The sequence below is a fragment of the Antechinus flavipes genome, chromosome 5, assembly GCF_016432865.1.
Source record: "Antechinus flavipes isolate AdamAnt ecotype Samford, QLD, Australia chromosome 5, AdamAnt_v2, whole genome shotgun sequence".
Classification (NCBI taxonomy): Eukaryota; Metazoa; Chordata; class Mammalia; order Dasyuromorphia; family Dasyuridae; genus Antechinus; species Antechinus flavipes.
Window position 1 is genome coordinate 75352865 of NC_067402.1, and position 26917 is coordinate 75379781.

Sequence of the window (26917 nt, forward strand, 5' to 3'; positions counted from 1 at the left end):
AAAATAATTACATATTTGATTAATAAAGACTTAGGGTGAACAGATTTCTGAGGTGTGAATGCTATTTAACCTGAATTCAGTATCTATTAGATACCTATGTGTAAGGTTCCGGGGAACACATGAATTAAATGTTTATTTATTATACTATTACTTATGTACTGCCCAAGTCATAGTTTAGAAGAAATGGGGTAACTCATAATCACATTGCATAGAACAGAGTTTTATTATGACATTGCAAAATTCAATTTGGCTTGGCCTTGCCTCCTAAGGGTTTCTTTATTCTCCAGATGAAGTCTCACTTTCTTTAATTCTATTACCCTTTTCTTCCTACAGCAAGAAGAGTGAGGAAATGGGTATGATCTGGTTCTGGCTATGTAATTATTAGAGCTTAAACTGGCGGGGAGACTCGGTAAGGCCCAGTGGTAGAGCCAATCCAATGTTGTTCTTGGGAGAAATAGACCTTAAGTTCACTGAAGACCGTGTACACTAAAAAGATATTCCTTTTGCTACAGTGAGAGGGGGGAAAAAAAAAAATCCTTGTGTGGAGAATGCAGAGGGAACCAGCAGAGGGCGTTTAGTGACTCTAATATTACAGAAAGGTATAGACTAGAATCTACATGTTTCATCAGAGACTTTTCACTGAAAATAGACTAAATGCTCTCAGGTTTTTGCCCAGAAAGGAGCTGAAAGTAAAGCTGAAGAGCTTACCATGTCACTTTCCCCTTCTCTTCACTAATATCATGAGTACACATACACATACATGAATGTAACTTAAAATTATTACACACCTGTAGTTCTCGGATGTCAAATTGTTCTTCAAAAATATACGCTACATCAGCTCCGGCAGAAAGGCCTCCCATGCTGGCCAGGTATCCACAGTAGCCACCCATTGTCTCGATGATAAAGACCCGCCTCTTAGTCCCACTAGCTGATTGCTTGATTCGATCACAGGTCTATTCAATAAGAGTTTCTGAATGAGTTCTTTACATCAAATAATTATGCCTAGTAATATCCATCTCATTAGCATCTTAGACTTTAAATTTTTTTTTAATATTTCATACCCTTCAAAGCCAATAGTTCTGCTGACCCACTAATAGAGATGAGTTTTTCTTCCTGAGAACTTCTTACCTTCCCAACAGCACTTTATAATATTAGCTCTGAGCTCATAGTTTATGAGTATTGCCAGTATAAAAAAAAAAAGTTAGCATTTGGGTTGATGTTAGTAGGCAGTTGGGGATTTTCCTATTATTTATAGCAAAATGTTGACTATTAAAGTCTGATTACCTATTCTGTGAGCATGGCTTACTTTTATCATGTGTACATGTACAAATAATTTTAAATTATTTTATTTTTTAAAAATTGACTGTTCTCAAAGTTTTGGTAACTGCAAATCTATTTTTGGAGTGTTTGACTATACTTACTTTTATCAGAGTTGGCAATTAGTTGTGCCAATTAATGTCAGTCTGTTAGCTTTATATTTAATAACTGTATAAAGAAAGTCTTCAAAAATTTCAATAATCCAATTTTAAGAAGAAGTGTACATTTCTCTCTTCCATGAGAATTTGTGTCCAGGTTAATACTTTGGTATGAATCTTTTTTTGCCTTTCATAACCTAATTCAGTCTTTATTTCTTTATTGTACTATACTTAATATGGAATGTTAATAGGAGAAAAGTTGGTCGTAACAAAGGACCACTATTTTCAATTGGGGATCTTCCACCTGAGTAGGCCAAATGATATTGGAACATGGTATTCATTAGGATAAAAGCTTTCCTATGCCATTCCTAACCCTAGCTCAAGATAAGGTAATTAGTGGGTTAATTCTATAGCCCCTTTTCTCCTAGTATTCTTTTGGGAGAGATTATAAGGAAGCACATAAAAATCTCATCTTTGGTACTCTTGACTTGAAACTCATTTTCTATAGTCAGAAAAACAGTAAGTCAGAAAACTATGAATATTTCTAATGGTCATTTTGATATCTTTTACTTTAAATAGCACATAAACTAATATTAGGTAATATGAGACCGACTTCATTTTAAAAAAGAAAAAGGAAATAACCTGATTTACGAGATACACAGGGTTAGAAATAAATTACACAGTCACTCAAGTCTGTAACACGTAATATAGAGTTCACATTTATCCTAATCAACATGAAACCAAGTTCATATAAAAAGCCTTTTGCTAAAAATCAGCATAATCATTATCTACATATGGTTTATTTGCCTGCTATACCTTGGGAGCTCTTAGTTAATGTGACATTTGGATATCTTGGCAAAGAAGTGATTCCTTACCACACAGGTGGAGGAATAAAACCCCCAGAATACAAACTGGCAACTCTGCAGCAAGAATAAAATGGTCCTCATGGCCAAGTTCTGATTCAGTTTACTAGGTGAAGTCATGGTTCTATGCCATGAAACAAATTGCTGTGCCTAAGACATGTCCTCTACCTACTAGAGCTTAGGATCATACTAATATACCTCTTCACTAGTGCAAATGATTAACAAATGACTACAAAACAAGTGGATATATAAAAAACTGTCATGAGAGAAATTATATAGTTAAGAACCAAAAAAAACAAAAAAACAAACCTTGAGTTAAAAAAGCTTAGAAACAGTTTCATCCAATTTCTCCTTTTGTAGATGAAACTTAGTCCTAGAGAAATTAAGTGATCTATACAAAGACACAATGTAGCTAGAAACAGAACTGCCACCAATTCTGTTGATCCTTAATCTATTCTATCATTCCTCCAAAATATCTTTTGCAAAACTATCCATCCAAGATGCCTTTTCAGCTTTCTCATAACAAACTGACCCGGTTAGAACAGAATTAACTTCAGTGAACTAGACAGGCTGCCAGAGATCATAATGTAGGATATGCAGAGTCAGATATTTGAAGGATAATTCACCCTTTCTTCTCCCTGAATTTCAAGCCTTTTCAACAAATCTTTATCACTCAGTATAATCAGGAGCTAGGCTTAAGCTTGGGCAAACACAGCCTCTCTGTTGAACTAGATCGTGGTTAATGTCTTTTTCTGCCTTTCTATGCTTTTGTATATAGTCCTATGACTCCCCACAACCCACAATCAACTTGGACTGAAAGCCTGAAAGACCTAATGCTAGCCAATCATGCAAGCCTGGGGAGTTCTCAACAGGATTTAAAATATTTACATAAAATGCAAAGTAGAAAATGGTCTCAGACAAATTCTGAGAAAGTACACTGGTACTTCTGACTGAACCAAAACAAATTTAATCAACAAAATCTCTGAAAATCAAGATCCTTTGTGAGTTTTGTTCAGGGAGTATATTACTGATATCATTTCATGCTTCCAATTACCCTTCTCCTTGTATATGGGCTATATATCACCGATATCAAAAGCCTTCAGGACTACCCATAAGCTTCCCAATGGCACTTCTCACCAGTGCTCTCTATAAAACCAGGCCATTGTACCACTGAGAATGCTGTTCTGATGTCATTCAGGCTTAGTAATGGACCAAATGTGTGTGTGGGGGGAGACACCAAGAAAATATATTTGTCATTATCTGTGTTCCATATACAGTGTGATTATTTCCTGAATGAAGGTCTGATCTTAAAAAGAACCTCACAATGAAATGGATTCACCAGAAACTGTTCACTCAAAATAACAAGGCTTGTGCTCATCAGAATGGCAGAAATGTGCCAAGTGATGGACTGATGACTTAACTTTAAATACGTAGTCACTTCTTCTCAAAACTTCTTCCAATTTAGCTACCACATCCAATGCAATGGACTCTAAGCTTTCCTATGAAATAAGATTGAGCTTCCTTTAGTTTTTAAATTCTTGACCTTTATGTGAGGGAACACTTGGTTTTTTGTTTGTTTCCCAAGAAAAATTAGCTGCCCAATAGGTACACTTCAGAGAACTACCCTTTGCTTAAGTAATAAAGAAGTATTCATTCACCTGTCTATGTTTAACTTATTACGTGTGTTTATTAAAAGCCTAAAAAAATCATCATCTTGAAAAAGTGTTCATGATATAGCCAAATAAGTCATAATAACATAAACTGGAGAAGAAAAGGGAGAAAAGCTTGTAAGTATTTACTGTTTTCTTCTCATCTACTTTTGGTAGTATAACCTTAATAAATTAAAGCTTAACATGGTTAATAGGAGAATTTGTTTTGCTGGACTAAGAAGATGTGTATTGAAGGTATTTGCTTGTCTTTTTTTTTTCTTTAAAACAATAAACTATGGATGAGGGGAGATAATGGTAGAGACAGATCAACCTTTTAAAAATCTTGTTACCTGAAATTATTTTTTAATTTTAAAAGAAAAATTAAGGCTCTAAGACTATACTTAACTAGCTATCTTAGAGTAATAATGAATCGACAAATATACAGAAATAGTCTTCTCTTACCTCCATAATAGCATTCAGGCCAGTGTCACTACCAAGAGAAATTTCTGTGCCTGGTACGTTGTTGCTAATAGTAGTAGGCACAATGCATATAGGAATGCAAAACTCCTGATATTGGGGCCGTGCCTCAGCTAGCTGTATACAACTCTGATAACCCTGGAGTAGCAGTACAAATATCATTAGCAATCTACATCATGCATTCTATGCTTATTATCTGTTACTAGATGGTTATATGGTGGCTCCATGAATATGAGGAGGACTGGCTTTTTCTAGTGGCAAACACATTGTCTCAAGCAATTCATAGAAGCAAAATTAATTTTGGAAATAGAAGGGGAAAGGGGTGAGAGATAGTGATATTGACAACAATGCACTGGAGTCACATTAGCCCAATTCTTTTCTGAAAAGCAGATTAGTACAAATCGGTGAATCTGAGATAGAAAGCATGCGGAGAGCAGAGATAAAGAGATAAGCAGAGATGGAAGAATGAGTGACAGACCAATTAGAGTAACTGATTCTAGGAGATTAAATCAGTAATGTGAGTCTGTATTTGACTTTTGTAAAGGAAAAGTATTGATCAGATTAAGCCTAATGAAAATTAGTAAAGTTAAAAATTTTAGTAAAAATTTTAAAAATAAAAAATAATAAAATATTCTTCTTGTGGCTTCAAGGTAAAGCAAATTCTTACAATATCAAGCAATAACCCATCAGTGCCACTGCAAAGAGGCCAAAAAGAATGGGATAAAATTGCTTCAGACATTAGGAATCATACACACATGCAAAATTAGTAATATTCCTAACTCTAGCATTGCCCAAAAGTAAATGATTTAAAACATGCATTTACCAAGCATGCCGGTATACTCTAAGCCAATTGTTCATATGCTCTTTCTCCCTGGGATGACTTCTGTAATTACTTCTTTCAAGAGGTCCAGAAACTTTCTCCTTTATTATGAGAGTTCTCTAATTTCACCCTCTGGGTAATTTACTTCCCTTGCCTGGGTAATGATTGTGTGAATTTGGTGTTGTTCAGTCATATCCAACTTTTCATGACCTCATTGGGAATTCTTTTTTGCAAAGATATTAGAATAGTTTGTCATTTCCTTCTCCAGCTCATTTGACAGATAAGGAAAGGAGGCAAACAAGATTAAATTACTTGCCCAGGGTCATGCAGCTAGAAAGTATCTGAGGCCAGATTTAAACTCAGGAAGAAAAGTCTTCCTAATTTGAAGTCTAACACTCTATCCACTAGTTGCCCCAGAATAAATTACCCAATTATTCATCTTGGAAACCTAAATTACTTTAGTTTTGCGATCAAAAGGAATCAAATAGAATGATCTATGATTGTGTCTTTTTTGGTTAGCACCTCAAAAATTTCTGATTACCTTTCAAATGAAGTATTAATAAAGAGTACTTTAATCCAATGAAAGGTTGGATCCACTTATATTAATGTTAGGGGTAATTCCCTAAGAGTTTGAATTATTCTATATAGTACATATATGTATGTATATATGCGTAATGTATATGCATATGTATAAATATAATCTTTTACAGACAAGATTATCTATAAGTAATTTTCCCTCACCACCACCAGCATCAGCACCAAGGAGAAATTAATGGATATGACCTACCGTCAGTTTGAGATCTTCTTCCACGAAAGGACTGACACTTTTCTTTCCTGACTGCTGTCCCCTGAATGTTATCCCATGATTGCATTCACTTAAACCAATTTAATCTGAAATGAGGTATGTTTGGGGTAGGGATTGTGGGCTCCCTGTGATTTCCTAGTACAAAAAATGAACTAGTATTACAAAAATTAATATTGGATGAACTATCTATTATTTCTTTCCAGAGGATATATAATTTATTTTCCAAGTTTCTAAGCCAATGTTTTCTTAATTCACTACAGAATGATCCAATAAATTAAGGTCAGCTTGAATGGACTTCTTTGTTTCATAGGTTGCCATGGCCAAAGAATTCATTACAAGTGACCAGAGGCTCTTCATATGTATCCAGTTAGGTTGGTTCTCAGAAAGTAGATAGTTTGTGCCTGAAGCCTATTCAGAGGCATTCTCTCATGAGAGAGCCACCCAGATCTTTTGCCTCAATGGCCCGGGGCCTTCTAGCCAAAATGAGGTAGAATCTTTTGCCTCTTTCATTAATATAAGGATGAGTGTCTTTCCCTATAATTCAAGATGCTAGAATGACAGTAGGAAGGAAACCACACCATTGAATAGACTGTTCCAACTGTGATTTCATCAAAAGAGCAAACAGCCTATTTAGGCTTGTCAAATCTACCATTTGTAGGCCCTGAAGTGAAAATTAAATTTGTTTCTATCAACCCTTTGAAGCCACTATAACTTTTTATATTGTTGCATTCCATATTTTCCTTCTCCCTACCATAAGACTCCTGAAAAAAGAGGAAAATTTTCAAAGAGCATGCCCAAGGAATGAACTAGTGATGGGTGAGTGAGTGCAGGTCACTTAAAGCCTATGAAAAGGATAAGAGCTTTTCCATAAGCAGTTGATAGAAGATATTTACTAAATCTGCTACTGATAGCAGCTGAAAATGTTTTAAACATATCTAAGGAACTCTAGATGTTCTTAATTTATGTACTCTAAAGAAGAGGGCCAATTTACCAAAGAAATAACTTCTGATCTGAAATAATTATGGATACTAGCAAAGGTTTCAAAGACACTAAATGACAGCATCTGTATGTATACTGAAGTAAAATTATATATTTTTTGATAGGACAAAAATATTTCTAGTAAGGACTTGTTAGAACTTTCCCTCCAAAATTTCTCAAATATAAATACTGACACACTTGTAAAAAGAAAATCTGACATTTGGGCTTTATGATGTATATACTGGAATGTGTACTTTTCCATAGAAGCTGCTATGCAAGATATTTAGAAGTTTGGTAGATGGGTAAAATTGTTGACAAATAGCAGATTAAAATGGTTTGTTCCAAGACCTCAACATTTTAATATTCTATGACTGTTTATTCCTAAGGGGTACCAGTTTATGCCAGAAAACCAATTAGGGAACATCAGAGGGAGGAAGATAGATCCTGAAAGACAGCTGGCTTAACAATGATAGATTTCTAAAGGCCCTGGCTGGCCTCTTTCCAGGAAAAGCCCACTGGTAATATAAAAGTCCTTAGGACTATATCAAATCAATGCTGCACCACACTTAATTATCTCCTTCCTCACACCTACTAATGGGAGAAGGTTCTATGTGGCCCAATTCAATACTCATTAAGTGAGCTAAATGAATAACAAATTAAATATTAAAATTAGTCAAATGGTGTGGGTTCAGGGAGAGACTAGGTCATCTCTTCACGTTCTAGATACATGTCCTAAGACGTGCTTTTAGCCTTTTTAGGGAAGGCAGTCCTTCAGTTTGATTTTTTGAATGGACATGATAGCAGCTAATACAGCATTCTTATTTAAATTAAGTCCATAAACATGTAGAAAATTATTTCCTTAATGACAGATTGAGCCATATACTGAAATGATGAAATGAGCCAATCTAATTCCTATGTGTCCAAGATTTCAGTGAAGTGTTTTGATTAAAAAAAAACAAAAAACAAAAACCACCAGAGGCAAAATAACAAATGATTTGCACCCTACTGCTATAGGAGGAGAGTTCACTACTCAATTGTTAATCTGCCTCAAAAGATGAAATTCTCAAACATGAAAACAACTCCTAACTCCAGGTAATTGAAATACTATAAAACTGATTTTTAAGTCTAAATCAGAAAAGCAAGTTGTATAGTCATATGTTATCTACAATTTACACATAGTTCTCTCTCTCTCTCTCTCTCTCTCTCTCTCTCTCTCTCTCTCTCTCTTTCTCTCTCTCTCTCTCTCTCTGTCTCCCATTTCCACACACATGTACACAAATTCCCATTCTGTTTGGTGTCAAAATAAGAAAAACTAAGTAGTCTTCAATAACCCTATGAAATAAAACCAAACAAGGAAACTAAAGCAAGAGACAAAACAGCATAATAAAGATGAAGTCAGAAATTCTCTGGGAATTTCCAGCTCTCAGTGCTGTATATTATTTTGCAATTGGGGACACTGCCTTGTGTTGTGACTCAATTCTGAATTTCCTTCTTGGAAGAGAACTGCTTTTCAGAGGTGCCATGCTCAGCTCCTAATCTGCAGACTGAAATTAAAAGCCCAGATCAGGGTGAATTTCTAAGGACAGAGCCAAGGTAGACAAAGGCAAGGATGGCCAAGCTCTCCCAACATTTCCCTCCAAACAACTTTAAAATAGCAACTCAAATTGAAGTCTGGAATAGCAGAGCCAACAAAAGGTCAGAAGTGAGATATTCTTCCAGCCCAAGATAACACAGAAAGGAGAAGAGAGAGAGAAATGTGAGACACAGGTGAAGGCTCCAAATCCACAAGTTTGAAATGCCAGTGGTGGGACTAAGAGGTCAAGGAGATCTCTCAGCTGGTCAGAAAGGTATCCCCTGTGCTAGCAAGAGATGCAGGAACAGACATTGTTTGGCAATTCGATAGCCTAAATTCACTTCTGGGAGAGGAACAAAAGGAAGTAAAAACCTTGAGAGATAATATTGCTTCTGGGCCCAAGGGAGAAAGAGCTTTTCCTGGGGAAGGACCAGAGTGCAGACCAAGATAGTAGTGACCATATCTCTCCTCTCCATTCTAGGAACAGAGCCCAGCATTAACATAAACTTCCAAATCAAGAAATAGTATGGAAAAATGAACAAACAACAAAAAAAGAACGTGACTATAAAAAGATATGGTGACAGAAAAGATCAAGATATAAACTCAGAATAGGATAAAGAAATTAAAATAGCAAGCAAAGTCTCAGAGAAAAAAAGTGAACTAGACACAAGCTCAACAAGATCTAAAAGAGCTTACAAAATTACTTCTAAAATCAAACAAGAATTGTAGAGGAAAAATGAGTTTAAAAATGAAAGCAAAGGAAGAAAATTATAAAAAGACAATTAACACCTTGGGAAAAGAGGCACTTTTTTAAACTGAAGAAAATAACACCTTAAAAACTGAATTGGCCAAATGGAAAAAGAAAATATAAAAATTCAATAATGAAATTACCTCCTTTTGCTTTATTTTTGCTGTTGTGTTTTATTTGTGTTTTCTTTTGCATCATGACTAACATGGAAATGTGTTTGGCACGACCTCACATGTATAATAGAAATCAAAGTGCTTACCTTCTCAAGGAGGAGGAAGGAAGAGAATTTGAAGCTCATTATTTAAAAAAAAATGATTGTTAAAAATTCTTTCACATGGAATTGGAAAATGTTTAATAAAATAAGTAATAATCTTTAAAAAGACCACCTCTTTGGCAAATGAGAAAATAATCAAGAGGAGGGGGGTATCTTATCTGCATACAAAAACTACTTCAATGTCCATATTCAAAAAACATACCCAAACACGATGACTACACTTCAAAAAGTTTACTTAAAAATGAAAAGCTTTAATTTTAAAAAAGAAACTTTTGATGTTTATAGCAGAGGCAGTAGAAGTTTACAGCTAAAAATAAAGAATACTGTTTTCCACTTCCTAAAAGTATTTATCAAAATCTAGCTAGTTAAAAACCAGTTTAAAAACCTTTTAAAATGTAAAAGTTACTTCAAGGTTCTCATAATTAATTCTATGATCCCCAAAACCAGCTAAAATACTGCTTAGCAAATACAAGGTATTTACTAAATGATTATTAATTAGTTGGTTGATTTAATGCTTATTGGGTGGTTTTTGGTTTGTGGTTTGGTCTCTATTGCCCTCACTGTTATCTTATTTTATCAAAGGAGTAATAAAAAAGGTAAATGAAGTCTAAATACCATCCATGGTTAACACTCATCCACAAGTTTAGGTATGCAGAATATATTCCTATTGCCTCCAAAGTGGAATAAAGGAATTCTCCAAAGGGTAGGACTGAGATTTCTATTCAGAGGAGCTTAATATAATATAGAGGACTTCAAAAGGAGATAAGATCATTAGTCAGAGGAAGATTGTGAATCTCCAATGCAAATGGGCTTCTTAATCACCTTCTTAGTAATACCATGTTATTTTCTCCTTATTACAATAACTAGAATGTACTCTTGCCTAAGAAACAATGGATTTATGATCAAGACAAAGAAATTTTAATTGTTGTTTTAAAATGTTTATCATGAACTAGTCAAACCTTCTTGTCTCGTATCTTTTATAAGGAATGTTTGGGGTTAGAGATTGAGTCGAGAGCTAACGTATAGCTTTGGATTTGTCCCTGTCCCACCTACTCCCTAACCTCCCACTTCAGTGCAAAGGCTAATTGGCTGAGCATGGACATCAAGACAAGGGCCACAAGGGCCCATGGATATATTTCAAGGTGAGTATCTGTAAACTTGGATGGGAAAATAAATACATCTTTATTTTCATTAACCCGTGGCTTCATTTGCAATTCTATTTATTTTATTTTATGCATTTAAAAATATTATGCTGTAGAAGGGTTCACAGACATCATCAAATTGTCAAAGCTTTCACACAAATAATGTCAATATCATTTTATAAGCTAATGATCTATAGTAATAACATTCAACTTTAAAGAACATCAAATCTTATTTCTCTTTTATATGTTTTCCTTTATATTTAAAGCTTTTATATTTATATTCCTTTTTATGTAAAAGCTATATTTCTCACATGTTAGAAATATACATTAACTTTTGGATTGGTATACAAAAAAATCTTATTAATGTTAAAATGATTTAAATTAATTTCAAATTCACAATGTATCCCCCTTGTTAAAGTTTATTGAATTACAATTTATTGAGCATTTCAAAATGATTCAATTGCAAATGCTGCAAAGAGAAATACCATGCCCTTGAGCAGGTGCAGGAAAGAAGGAATAAGAGCAATTTTTAGGTCATGCTTAGTAATATGAATAGTTACTAGAAGAGCAATGTAGAAAATCCCCAATTAGGAGACTTTTCTAGGGTTAGTGTATTGAAAAGGAATTCTAATCATGAATATAGCCTGAAAATCTAAAATTAGGTCAGTGTGGAAAGATTATTAAGAACAGAAAAGCAAGAAGCATGAACTAATCATTACTTACCTGCTGAAACTGGGCTTTAGATTTTGATAGAAAAAAAATCCCTATCTTTTATTTACCAGTATTAGAAAATTTGTCTGATGCCCAAGAAAACTAAGTATACAAACCCCATAACAAGATCTAGGTCCCTTTGCAAAATTAAAATCAGATTGAGAAATTTCAAGTATAAATTACAAAAGAAAAATGCATTTTTGATTATAAAGTAAAAAAAAAAAATCCAAAATGTGAAGAGATAACCACCTTTATACTGGATTTTGTCAAACGGGAAAATATGAATATGTTCAGAATATGCCTTTAATCTAAAATAATCTGAGGAAATTTTAGCTCCAGATTTGAAATAATTTTTTTTCAAATTTCCATTTTACAGAGCAAGAAATTGAATTTACACAGTCAAAATCAAAATTGCAGAGGAAATAGAAAGGTAGTTTGGTTCAAAATAACAAATGACAAACTCTCAAACTCATGCATAATTCTGTGGTCTCAGTATTTATTTATTTTTTAAAAAAGGAAATTCATAATCTGGAAAAGCCATCATTTTGAAAAATAAAACCAGATAGAAACAGTCTTCATATTGGTTTTGAAAACCAAAAATTATCTATGTTGTATTATAATATATTTTTATCTTGTTAAGCAATTCCCAATTACTTGTTAATTTATTTTGGGCCATCTTTGGGAGTTTTGGGAGACTACTCACAGTCCATGGAGTGAGTTTGACATCTCTGGTCTAAACTTTAATTTGAACTATATTTTATTTTGTAGGCTAGAAAAGAACCCTACCACTAAATGAACCACTGTTTGGAAATAATGACTGCATAATGTTTTACTGGCTATTTAAAATATTTGTATAGTCTAGGCAATTTTTTAAAAAGACTTCATTTCTATAGACTAAACCTTAAAAACAGAGTTGTATTTGTCAATGAAAGGACTCAAATGCTTAATCAGAGTGTTTTCTGTATACTGGTATATAAAAGAGGTGCCTCTAAATTTCACTATTAGTATTAGGCTGAAGGCTGAGTAAACATGCACAGACTTACATCAGTGATAGTGTTCAGAGCAGTATCTGCACCAATGCTGAAATCTGAACCTGGTACATTGTTGGAAACAGTAGCAGGAACCATAACCATAGGAACACAGAATTCCTCATATTTTTCACGGGCAGCTGACAGTTCCAGCAATCCCAGGTAGGCCTATTGGACGAGGTACAGGTACAGCATATACAATTAGGGATGTTAGAAGGAGAAAAAAACTGGACATCATTGGAATTATAAATGCAAAGAAAAGCCACAGAAGGAGCCACCTCTACTACAGCATACAAGTCATACATTGAGATACCATAGAACCACTAAAAAACATAAAAAATACATTAGGAACATAAAACAGAAATTGTATTTTTTAAAAGGAACAACAATGACAGAGCTACCCCCTCACCAACCTCATCTCCCAATTAAAAGATTAAATATCCTCTCAAAATACTTGATTAATAATTTTCTTGCATTTTCTTATATAAATTAACCTAAAATCTGGGAAGAAATACAATTTTTTTAGATTAAGAGACCTGGACTCCAACATGTATTAATGGAAGGATTATTAAGATTCTGTTTACCTTCTGTAATGATCAGTGAATTTCTGATTTAAAAAAAAGAGTACAAAGAATGACTCTGAGTAGGTTTTGAAAGGCTTAAAAATAAATCAGAATTCACTAAATAGATGAGTTAACATAAAGGTTTCTGAGACTAGAACTCTGACTAACTGGCTTTCTTTCCTATAAGCAGGCAGACAAATCTGAAAGTTTCTTACAAAGAAAGTTTGGGGTTTCAAAGATCTTGGAAAGCATGTCATATCTATTTAACAAAACTTTCTAAAATGAAATCTGTGGTATCCTTCATGTATGGTGAATCCTTTCTCCCCCTCAATCCTATATCAAACTCACTGAGGGATCTAGATGAGAATCCCTTTAGATGTGCTAAGCATTGTTTGGGATCCGCACAATGAAAAATATTATCCACCCCCGCTCCCAGATCTAGGAGTGACCACTGTTTGTCTGTCCTCACACTTATAAGATTGAGGTGGAAGATTTAATTGCATGATTTCAACTCCAAAAAATTTTCAAAGAAATTATTATGCATGCTTGAAAAGGACACGGATCACAACATTTAAGACTAGAAAAGCCAGCAAGCAAGTGAATAAAAAAAAACAGAAAAATGTACCTCAAATCCACCAATAACCAAAAGAGCATTGATATTATGAATACGCATCTGTTCAGCAATCGCTTCCAAATACTTTGCAGGGAGAGTACTAAAAATAATTAAATCAAGAAGTGAGGTCAAATTCTTGTAAAATCTTTGAAAAACTGGTGAAACATTCAAATGATCATCATATGCTTGCTTAATCAGATTACCATCTGATGAAAGTCAGTAATGAATATGACTTCAGCATTTCCTATCTCCCTTCACCACCTTCATATTGATAAGATTAGTTTCAATTAAAAGAGAATGTTTTTTTTTTCTCACTTATTCCAGTACTTCAAAAATGTTAGCAAACAGATGCAATGTAGCATCCCTAAGAAAATTACTCCAAGAAACAGCAGCAGACAGAAATCAAGGACCATGGGAACCAGTTTTCTAAAAGAAATAGATATTCTCCACAGAAATGAATATATTTGATCCTAAGTGGACCTGAATGCCCTGAGCTTTCCATAATGAACTTATAACTAAAAATTATAACCATTTATATTTGTTTTTCCCTTCATGAAACCTCATCTATTATTGCATCTATTCATTACCCAAATGGATGCCAGATGGATGACATTTAGGTCATGTATGACAAAGAAAATGTCATGTTTCTTTTATGCTCATGGGACAAAAAAGTAGGACTGGTTACTTCAAAAAATGAAGCAGATAGGACCACAAAAATTATGTCAGGTCACATTAAAGAAGGTAGGATACATTGTGAAAACTCCAAAGTCTCACATGTAGGTGGCTATGAACTTTACATGTTCAAAGCTACTATTAAGACTTGTCCACTATTACAAGTTGAAATTACTTCTAAATAAGAAATTAGGTCCTGGGAAATGAGGTTGTAGAGTTCTTTGGCATTATCACAGGTCCAAACCAGAACATTAATGCCTTTAGGAGGCATTATGACTTTGTGACATTCAGTTCACAGAGTCTGAGAAAATCAGAAGATATTTGGAGGCAATTATACAATTGGAATTATACTTAGACACAATGGAAGACACTTAAGACGTCAAAGCAAAGGGCTGAGGCAATTCTCTTGTTTTGATAAACTCATTTATCCAGAATCCAAATAGCCAGAAAATTTCAAGAGTTAAAATTGCTTTTTTCCTCCCAACATTCGCATGTATTTACAAATGATATTTATAATGATAATCCCGAGGCACAGCCAATATCTTACATTGTTTTCTTAATTTACAAAAGATTAAATAATATTCAGGTTTATTTCTGTATTAAGTACAAATTTTTGTACTCTGAACCATTTGAAACTGACTAGCCACATATGGTTATGGCAGGAATGCTTAATAAACAAAATAAATATATATATTTAAATTCTGATTAATACAAATAATAAATTCCCCCAAATAATTACATTATTTGAATTCATATAGCACAATTCCATTGGGCTGGAACCAGTTTCCATAATCATAGATTATAATTTATATTATTATAATTTTGAACAGTAGAAATTTAGATGCATGAGACATCATTAACCTGAATACAAACTGCCAGCTATAATGAATGGGAATTTTCTCTAAATCAAGGCAGAGCTCCTTTTTGGGGGGATACTCAGGTAATTACTTTGAAAGCTGACTCAAATTTCCACAGACACTTGTCCAAAAATGCCAGATAGCTTCACTTTGTCACTGCACATATAAGTCAAAATTCTTACAGTGTTTAGTTCTTTTAAAAAGTCCACAGTGGTTGTTGTCCAATGGTGAAACATGGTTTAACTTAAATGAAACAATTATTCTTTATTTTAAAAAGCCAAAGGGATACTTATTATCTTCAATGCTTGGACCTTTCAAAGATCCAAAGAAAGAAGGTAGAATTCCAATATTTTTTTCTCCTTTGTCTTATGTGAATACTTGAGTTTGTTTTCTTTCTTTATGAGCTTTTATAGTGAGGATGTGAATGGCAAGACATTCCTCATAATGAATGGCTAAAAGCAACAGGAGAGTGTAGTCACTGATACTTCATCTCGGAAGAGACAGTAGCCAATTCAATGGCTCCTCTCAAAGATTTTTTTGGACAGGAAATACTGCTGCAATAAGCACTTGTTCATTTTAACAACAGGGTTCAATATAACAACAGCTACCTTCTTCAATGTGGAATCAGAAAGAGCCAAAGTAGGAAAATTACCGTTTTGTGCCAAGAATGGATCCTCCTTGGCCAGTCCAACCTCCAACACCTCCCCAGGTGATTTCTTTTATCTAAAATGTAAAATCAATCAATTATTCAATTTCCAAATAATGAAATTAGACAGCCTTTAAAAATGATTTTAAATTTTTCTATCTTCAATGACATTTGTGTCAAGCTGTATAAATAGCTATTAAAATATCTTTTCCACAATGTTGAATAAAAGCATTGTAAGAAACCTTTGGCTCCTTGCCTTTTCCTCACTAAAATGCTCAGTGTTCCCCAGCCTAAAAAATACTCTCATTTTGAACTGTTGCCCACTCTCTGTCCTCCCCTTCACTTTTAACCTTGAAACAATTACTTCTGCTTTCTCATAAATCATTCACACTATCCCTTCCCTCCTTATAACTGGACTTAAACCTCTATCACCTTGGTGAAACTGGTCTCTCAAAGGTCACCCATGACCTCAAAATTGTCAAACTAAATGTTCTCCTCTAATTTTTCATTCTGGTTGACCTCTTTACAACATGACATAACAATGTTTACTTGCCAACTTGTCAGACCACTTCTATCTCCTTTAGTGGTCCTACTCTTCTTCCTCTTTCTTCTTTAGTCATAAAATTTCATTTACTCTCCTGCAGCATTTCTCTAAGCAAATGATTCACAAATCTATATCCTCACATTTCAATTAATATATATATATATATATATATATCTTCTGAGGTTGACAAATATCAACAAACACGAGTATTTCCCTATAGCGAGAACAGAAGGTTGCATATAAAACCAGAAATTTCTTGATATACAGCTTTGTTTCTCTCTTCAAAGTTATAAAATCAATTTCAACATAATAGTTTCAGAGCCAGCCTGCTTGCCAATTCTAGCTCTGACTTCTTTGCTGGCACTGGTTACATTATTCCTGTAGCCTGCTAGACTCTCCCATCTGTATGTCATTAAAAATGACCACAACTCAACTTTTCTTTCCTCCCCCTCAAACTTGCTGCTTTTCTTACAATGTATTCCCTTTTCTATTTCTACTGATTACACCAGCACTCTCCCCATTCACTCAGGCTTGACTGATTCCTGACTTTTTCCTCTTCTTTACTCCCCACATCTAATTAAGTCCCTGTAGTATCCATCCCTTTCTCTCTTTCTATACTACCACCACCCTCATTATCCTTGCATTTGAATGACAGCTTAAGCTGTCTCCCCACCTCCCTCCCTCTCCAATCCATCCTTCAAGTAGATATCTGGATAATTTTTCTTCGGTGACCATTACCTGGAGGATAACATATACACTTCTTTATCATTCAAGGTCCTCAATAACCTTCCTTAAAACTATCTTTGCAACTTTGGTTCATATCAGTACCTTTCATCTACTCTACACTCTAGCCCAACTATTCTATATATACTTGTATATCATTCCCATGTCTGGAGAAGATGCTAAATCTTTATCTGTTGAAATTCTTTTATTGCATTCAAATCCCAAATTGGGTATCTCCGAAGACTTATTCTATCCTCTCAGCTACACAAAATGCTTTTAATTCCAGTGTTTCCTATCTTCCAACGCTTATGCATTTATCTCTAACTTTTCTTTAATTGTGTATAAATGCTTCACATCCCCATTCAACTTGAAGCTTTTAAAAGCAGAAACTATCACAAGTGTCTATTCTCCCTCTACCCTCCTTGAAGCTGTTAAGAAATCTTTGTTAAACTGAGCAGAATAAAGAAGCAAAAATAGTAAAAGAAACTTTACAGGGATTGTAAATAAATCTACCTTGTTGACCTAGATTGAAATATCTCTTGGGTATCAGTATTCCTTCGAAGCCCAAAATATAACCAAAGAAGCTACTTCCTCACATTTGCTTAATTGTTCAGTTTTGGGACATTTGGATTGTCTCAAAGAAAATATGACATACAATTTTAACTTTATATCAACCAAGAATATTAGCTAAAACTGGTCTTGATTTTCCAAGAAAATTTGAATTATGTCAACATATAAAGCAATGCTAAGAGATTAGGGGTAGGAAGCCCGATAACATACACACTTCAAAAGTAAAACCACATATACATGCCAGTAAATATTAGAATAAAATATGTAGTGAAACAGATAAGACTTTAATATTTAGTGGGGATTGGAGGAAAAAGATACAGTCAAAGGATAAAGTTCCTTAAAAAAGAAGGCTGTGGGGTTTGTGATTAGGTTATCATTCAGGTCACAAAAGATTTAGAAATAGAAGGGACTTTATAATGCGAATGGGGTGACTGAGGCTCACAGGCATTAAATGATAGTCCAAAGATCATATAGTACATGTCTGAAGTAAGATTTCAACCCAAAAGACAGTTTCTTTAAATCTTAAAACATAGAAATATACAAAGTTAAAGCTGTAAGGGACTTTAGAGATTGGCTGAGTCAACTTCTTTACATGACAGAGAAATAATTAAAGAGAGAGAGGAAAAGGATTAGAGAACTGTAAAGAGACAGAGTATCTATAAGCCAAGTTACCTGATTCCAAATCAGATGCTTTACTATTTTTCCAATCTTTCTGCTAGTAAAGCAGAGACTCTTAACCTCCTGGTCATCAACACAAACATGCAAGGTATTTCCCTCAAAGGGCATTTCTCACATTCTTGCTTTAGGTAGGAAAATAGGCATAGCTTCCCTAGCTAAAGCTCTGAGATGGTATTAATTTATACTAGAACGAACCAGATTATATACCTAGCAGTCTGTGAGATAGAACTAGAGAACTATCTTCTGCAGCAGATGATGATTAGGAAGAATGGGTTCTGATCCTATCCTCTTAGAAAGGTACATGAAGTCAAGAATAAGAACACATTTGAAAGAACCTTCAAAATCTCTCAGGTAAATGGGTGAGACCCAAGCAATTACAATATTTGGGGAATGGATATAGTCAAAACTGAATGAAAGGGTCTGCCTAATTACTCTGTTTTGTGTCTTGAAGTTGAAACCCTGTTATCATATGAGCTACTTACTCAGAACTCTAGTAGATATAGCTCGCGTTGGGTAATCTGCTTACAGAAAGTTTTCTACACAATGAAGACAGGATAAACATGACCCTCAGTGAGAGCCGTATTATTCTAGACTGGTGAACATTTTAGATGAGAAATTTACTCTGGGATCATGTTCCAACATGTCTGTACAAAAGAATAATCTACCTTAATGCTTTCTTTTGCTCAATTGTCAAGTCTTTTTTAATGTTGTAATTGCTACAAAGGGATGAATGCCCAAAATAAATCAAAAGAGCTTATTTTTTAATCTGTTAAAAGTATCATGTATGCCAAGGATTCAAACAATGAAGAAATTTAGATAATTAAAATAATTGTTATTTGGGAGTAAGGGTAGGGGTGAGATATTGCCAGTGCTTTACAAATAATATTAAAACTGTGACAGATTAGGATTAACATAAAATTCATTTTTGTCTCTGGTTAGCTATATGCAATAGTGAATGCAAGTTCTAACTTGTTTTTTGATGTTAGAGAGAACTGTCAAGCACACAGAATCAAGGGCTAACCACCAGCGGGGCTCTTGGTTCGCAAAACATAGGGTGAGAATGTGTGCTTTATTACTGGCACATATCCTAGTTAGGGTTCTTTCAGGTGGTAGTTTGACCAGTGCTTTGAAAAGTAACTATATGAGGTAGACACAGACAAACTGGAAAGTTTTGAAACTGACGTGGTGAGAGACAGCTAGATGGCACAATGCATAGAGCACTAGGTTTAGTATCAAGAAGACCTGAGTTCAAATCCAGTCTCAGACACTTACTAGCTATGTAATCTTGGGCAAGTATAAGCTTTAAAAAAAGAAGCTATTTATAATAGAGAGCTACAACTTCATGTACAATCTTTTTTTCTATTTTTGGAGGGGTATATGAAGTGCTCATATTTTCTGATGTTTGTCAAAGATAGAATAACAAAAAAGTAAACTAAAGATGAAGCAGTTTTTTTCAGAACTCAAGAAATTGTTCACAATAAAACATAATGATTGTATAAGACAATTCCCTAATACACAGAACTATCAATTAGTACATCAATGAAATATTAACAGTACCATCTATGTTAGGATATTTATTTCATAATTTATTAGGGGAAATCTGACCAGTACTCTGTAGGATTGCTGAGTGGACCTGGAGAATTTCTTACTAAGGAGGACAAAAAGCTGATCAAGCTGAAATAAATTCACTGAAGGAGATACTTTGGATAGTTAGTACAGTTACTGGTACATAATATGCATTTAACATGTGTTTACCAAATGAATGATTAGGGCTATTACACAAATTCATCCATTTTATTTCAGTTCAGAATTACTGAAACAATATTTAAGATGCATTATAATTTATAACCTCTAGTTAAAAGGACTATACCTATCTGCTGTTGTTTGAGAATTGTGGTAAAAATATTTACTAAGTATCTATTATGTCTCAACATTATGATGAGTACTAAGGATACAAAAAAGAGAAATTAAACAATTCCTTCCCTCAAGGAACATATTACATTCCATGCAGGGGATACAATCTGCACATAGTTAAGTATAATACAAAGTAGAGGAGATGGAGGCAAAAGGGAGACAGAACATTGTTCTCTAGGAATATCTCAGGAGAGAGAGACAATGCTAAGCATTGCAGAGATCACAGAAAATTAAATAGAAAAGGTGGCATCTGAATTAAGCTTTCAAGAAATAGTCATTCTGAAAGATGAAGGTGAAGAGAAACAAAGCCAGTCCACAGATGGGACACTGAATTTTGTCAGAGCAAAGAGGCAGGAGTCAGCCTGTCGAGTTTAGAGAACAGCCAGTTCTCTACTTTGGCTGGAAAATAAGACTGTTTGGAGAGAAGAAAGGCGATGCAAGGCTGCAAAGACATATGGGAGCCAGATTGTAAAAGATCGCAAATTCTAAGCTATGTCTCCTTGAGGCAGCCATGCAAAATTTGCGACAGGGCAGTGACATTGTCAGAGGCTTGCAACTTAGGATTTTGATAGCTGTGTCATTAGAGAAGGAAGATGCTGGAAATAAGGAAGCAAGTTAAGAGGCAATCACAATAGTCCAAATGAATTGTGATAAAGGCTTGAACTAAGATATTGGCAATGTGAGTGGAATGAAGGATAGCTGATACTGGAGATATTGTTGGCATAAAATCAACGGACTTGGCAAAATGACTTGATGTGGTCAGAGAAAAAGAGAAAAGGCCCCAGAATGGCCTTAAAGTTTAATACCTGAAAGAACAGGGCTATACAGAGGAGAAGAGTTCAGTTTTGGATATGTTGAATTTAAGTTGCCAATGCAGTTATCTAGACAGAATGCATTTGGATGACAAGTCAGGAAAGAAATGAGGACTCAGTAGATTTGGCAGTCATTTGCACAGAAATGATAAATAAATCCATGGGAACCATGATCTCATCAAAGAGAGGAAATAATAGCAGCTAACATTTATATTGCTTACTAGGAACAAGTTATAGAGCTAAGTACTTTACAATTATTATTTCTTTTGAGCTTAACAAAGTTCTGGAAGTTAAGTATTATTATTATTGTTCTCATTTTACAGACTAAGAAAATGATAAAGTAAAAAGAGGTTAAATAACTTGCCCATGATCATACAGTTAATAAGAATTGGAGGCTGAATTTGAACTCAGAACTTCCTGAATCCATTGCACTATGAAAGGTCTAGGAAAGAAGTCTGCCTTCATAAATAGTCTATATCATACTCTTTACACTATTATGGAATCTTAAGAGTTGAAAAACATCTTAGAGAATACCCAATCCATGCATGTTTTTAAATTCTATCAACATGTTATAAAAAGTATTTAATTTTGCTTAGATATTCTTGGTGTTCCCCATAGTGTCCTGCATGTAATTTTTTCTTCTTTTTTAAAAAATAATAATAGCCTTTTATTTTTCAAAATACACGCAAAGATAGTTTTCAACATTCTCTCTTGCAAAACCTTGTGTTTCAATTTTTTCTCTCTCTGTCTTCCTCTCCTCCTCCCTCTAGACAGCAAGTAACCCAATATTGGTGAGACAAGTTGTATGCAGTATTCAATAAGTGTTTGCTATATAGTACATCTCTGCTCCATTCTCTGCCTGACTTTCAGCCATTACCATTCACATTAAGTTGAGAGAGTGATTCCTGTTCCAAATTTGTAAAAGTGTTTAAAAATGAATGAGTAAAGTAATATTTTGAAGGGCTTCAGAGTTCATAACAGGAAGAGAAAATAGGATTGTTTTGGGGCTCTGCTATATGAGTCCAATGATAGTTCCTCTAAGCCTTGTGGTAACCATGAAACAAACATACTTGCTGGCTCCCTTTTCTCCATGAAAACTAATACTTTCATAAAAGGTATGAATAGGGGCATTCTCTTAGCTTATGTGTCACAGATTGCCTCTAAGGGAAGAATAAGGGCAGGACTAGGATAAAGAAGTTTGGGATAGGGCAGTCAAGTAGACAGAAAACTGGTGTGAGGATTCTTAATCCTGAATTCAAGAATACCAATGTTCAAATCTAGACTTAGATACTTTTTAGTTGTGTGACTCTGGCCAGGTCACTTACTTCAGTTCTTCTCATTTTCCCCATGCATAAAATGGTGACAATAATAGCACCTACTTGTGAGAATCAAATAAGGGAAGCACTATATAAATGTTAGTTATTATTTGCTATTATTATAATGGAAAGAGCACTGGTGGAGCTATCAAGGGACCTGGGTTCAAGTGTTGGCTTTATCATTCAATCTCGTTGAACTTCATCATTTATAAAATGGACTAGATGATATCTAGGTCTTTTCCACTTTCATTAAAGTACCTGATTTGTTTCCTTGTACATTAGTCAATTCTCTATGAGACTCACCTGACCTTTAGAAAATCCTTCAAAGCCATTATTGACAGCAAACATCTTGTGACCCTCACTGATTCCCATTCTCACTGCTGAACGGACAGCAGCATTCATCCCTGCAGCAGGAGCACCCACATTCATAACAGCCACATTAAAATTGCTCTGTAAAAGAGAAAAACAAATCAGCTTACTGGACTGATTCAAGAACATAGCAAAACAACTTATATTGCACTAGAAAAATGTTTTGGCTGCATTGCTGAAATAAAAGGAGTGACATAAGCTTGGGGGAAAATGACTAGTGGAATCTGCCAACTTTACGCTAGGTCCAGAAAAAAAAAAAAAAAAAAAAAAAAAAGCTTGTTGATAGCTCCTAGAGAGGATGGCCTCCCTAACATAATATATCTAACATTCTAATATTTCAATAGATCTCTCTGCCCATTTTCATTAGTTTTCTGAAGGATCAATATGAGAATACTTTAATATTAGCCATAGCCAACTTCAACTAAGCCAACAACCATCAGCCTTGGATTCATTAGTTTTTCCTTTATATGAGGAAATGTACATTCGATGTAACTAAATAAAAAATTGCTTTAATAGCATTCAAGTTTACCTATATCTTAAAAGAGCTCCTTTCTATTTTTATTTTAAGAATTAGCAAAGACCTTGACAATAGTGCATTCTTTAATCTATCCAACAGTACTTGGCTAATACAGCCATTTGCCACAAGGAAAATCCTGCAAACACAAAGAACTGGAAATAGACTGGTGTTGGAAAATTTCCCAGCATATAGTCGCTTACAGTGTAGTCACAGATGAGTCATCTAGCTAATGAGCAAGGCATCAAAGATGGCCAATAATACAATAATAGCAGAGGAAAGAGATTATTGTTTTTAGGAAAAGAGCTTGTTCAGGACCCAGATATACAGCCATATTTATCTTTTAGGCTATTTCTAGTTTAATCTTCTCTTATTGCCTTATCAAGACTTGCACAGTCATATGCCCCATGACATTTAACATTTCACAATTATAGTGCTGTATGATTCAGTTATCACCGAGTCATGCTTTAGAACAAGGCCTGACATCCATTATAATATCATGGATGTGGCCATAATAATTTGCTTTTACAGACTTTAAAATTTTATTTGTTAAATATTAGCAACAAATTACATCTACCTTGGTCAGTTATAACATATGATGGATCTCCAAGAAACTCTGTCAAAATTTGCAATCTGTATCACTGATTAAGTTTATATGTATGTATCTTACTTTCTAGTAAATAAAATAGTATTTATTAAATGTAACTGAAATGAAATATGCAGTGTTGTTGAACTTAATCAACAACATTTATTCATTAACTTTCTAAAATAGCACTCTTCACAATGGTCTTACAGAAGATCTCTTCTAATCATTCATTTTTGAAAGAATCAGATTTCCAAGGAATCACTAAATTTAAAAGTGATTGCTAAATTAATCTTATTTTAACTGTGTACCTCTGACTTTTGATATGCATAATATATGGATTATATATACACTAACATTTCTTATGTGTTCATAAAGCTAATAAATGTACCACAATATAAATTCAATCTGATTACATATTTTTAAAATAACAAATTGAATTTGTACATTTCACACAATTGTCTTCAATGTGGTTTAATTCTACAACCAAATAAAAACATGAATTAAAAAGATTTTGACATTTAGGAAGGACTAGATACTATGCTAAAAGCTTTAATGTGCCAGGTACTAAGCTAAGAGCTTTAAAAATGTTTTCTTACTTGATTTTCACAACAACCCTGAGAGGTATCTGCTATTTTAGAGTTGAAGAACAAAAAGAAGACAGAAACTAAATAAATGCCTCCCCCAAGAACACACCGCTAATAAATTTCTGAGGCCAGATTTCCTGACTCCAGGCCCAGCATTCTTATCTACTGTAACATACTAATTCCTAAAAAATAATGTAATATTTTTAAAAACCATCACTTATTATATTGCTGTTTCTATCTGTTTCCTCAAATGGACTTTACCTCAGGAATAATTCTGGTAATAATTAATTATCCATGGATTCTAGAAATTCTTTTGATATTTAATATCCCAAAGCTCCCAGAGAAGTGATCTCTTTTATGACCTAGAGGTCTTAGTGCATTTCCAAAGTTGGCTTCCTTTATGGACTGAATTTTAGAAGCTTATATCAGAGAAGTTACATATCAAGCTTCCCCTCAAGACATCCTTCAGTATCTTTGTCCAAGAAGGGCTCAATGAGCTACTGAGTTGACCCTGTGTGACACTGCTTGGTTTTGATAAATACTTGGGTATTAACTTGTGAGTGGCTTTTATTTTTCATAGAACCATGAACATGTAGTTATTAAATTGGTTCTATGTGAAAAATGTCAATTCTCCAACTATTCTAGCAGGGCCAATGAAGAGGAGAGAGTGTGAGGTTGTACTTCTTAGAATATTATGAGTAATATGGAAATCTGTTTTAACATGATTGTGCATGTATAACCTGTATCAGATTGCTTGCCATATTGGGGAGGGTAAAGCAGAGGGAGGGAGAAAATTTTGGAACTCAGAATCTTATGAAAAATGAATATAATCAACTTCCTAGAATGAATAACACTTTCCTTGTAACTCCAAGTTTGCAGAGTCTTCCTATTCACAACATAATTCTCATATAACTATTTTACCTATTCAATCTCATACTCCCCTCAACTTCACAATCCTGACCCTTGTCCTTGGTCACTTACCTTTGGAAGCTCTGAATCTGGTTTTTTTTGAGACAGCAATTTATAGGTGTTCAGGTTGTTCTCAAAGCTCCTAAGGTAAAAATAACAAAGAATTCTTTTTATCAACTTTTATAATGCTTGAAAGTAAAAAAAAAAAAAAAAAAACTATCCTCAGATCATACTAAGGATTTTCAAACACATTATGTCTTCATAGTTATGTGGTACAATAGAGTGCTGAGCCTGGAAATGGGAAGACAAGTTCAAATATGTATCAGACATCTATTAGCTATGTGATACTAAGCAAGTCATTCAACCTGTTTACCTCAGTTTTCTCAACTATAAAAAAAGGGATAGTAACAGCATGTGCCTTCCAGGATTATTCTGAGGATCAAATAAGATAACATTTATTAAGCACTCATCACAGTGCCTGGCACACAGTAGACACTTAGCAAATGGTAATCTCCTTCCTTCTCTTTTGACCATCCCTTTCCTTATAATAATAGGTAATAATAGGGCTAGTTCTGGAGTTTATTTTTTTTAGTGGCGGTACTAGTTGTGACTGTTCATTAAAAAAAAATCACATGGTCCGAATGAACAGATAACTTTGTCATATCCTAAAGTCAGTCTTACAGAATTACAAGAATCTTTCGAGGTTATCTAGTCCATCCTCCTTTGAACAGATGATAGAAATAATGGATAAAAAAAAAGTGCCCAATGATCCTCAAATTTGAAGAGGATGAATTCCTACTTTGTATCAAAAAAAATTCTGTCTTCTATAATTCCCTATGACATATGTAGGATTCTCCAGGGAGACCTATATACAACCCTAAATGCCCTGCCCTGCCCTGCCTCTAATATAGTTTTCTTATTCTATCTGGCACCCATAGGCTGATAGCTATAGAAGGCATCTTCAAATCACCTTGTCCAACCCCATCACTTTACAAAAAAGTAAAGTGATTTGCCTTAGAACATACAAGGCTTAAAGGGAAGAGTCATAATTTAGAAGCCAGATCCCCAATTCCATAATCCTAAGTCTCAATCAGGCCAGTGGATCTCCTATCCTGATGTAAAGGGTCAGGGATTGAAAAAAACAGCTTACCTTCCAGTACGTCATAAAGATAAGGGAAGAAAGACAAGTACAACCCAAGCAATGTGATAGACTATGCAATGGGGAGCCCCTGGGTGTGACACAGAACTATGAATGCCATGACCTGCAGTTAAATACCACTGAGCATCAAGCTCAGATGCTAACTGGTAATAACAGTGGTCTTGAGACAAGAAACTTGGTCAGGAGACATGCTAGACTCTAAGTGGACAGAGGGGGCTCACAGAAAGCAAGAATGTTGGACATGACAGGAGGGTATCAGACCAATCCTTTGCAAAGGAAATACTTTAACATAATGCAAAACAATATTTGCTCAAGGCCATTCTCCTCCCACTTTGAGAAAATCCCTTATGATTGCTGCTTCAAAGTCCCACTTGTTTGTCTTCTATTCCATTCATATTCAATTCA

General features: G+C 34.4%; 1 protein-coding gene across 2 annotated transcripts in view; it reads right to left on the bottom strand.

Annotated features, from left to right (window-relative positions):
• The window catches only part of PFKP (phosphofructokinase, platelet), a 77427-nt gene that overhangs the window by 8442 nt on the left and 42068 nt on the right, over positions 1 to 26917 (bottom strand). Inside the window, exons 12-18 of one of the 2 annotated variants that reach the window (XM_051962153.1) lie at positions 25426 to 25495; positions 22695 to 22841; positions 15841 to 15911; positions 13672 to 13759; positions 12499 to 12651; positions 4390 to 4542; positions 789 to 953 (exon numbers count right to left, since the gene is read on the bottom strand). In XM_051962153.1, coding sequence (XP_051818113.1) covers positions 789 to 953; positions 4390 to 4542; positions 12499 to 12651; positions 13672 to 13759; positions 15841 to 15911; positions 22695 to 22841; positions 25426 to 25495 — 847 coding nt within the window. The remainder of the gene's footprint in view (positions 1 to 788; positions 954 to 4389; positions 4543 to 12498; positions 12652 to 13671; positions 13760 to 15840; positions 15912 to 22694; positions 22842 to 25425; positions 25496 to 26917) is intronic. The other variant, XM_051962152.1, reaches the window with a different exon arrangement.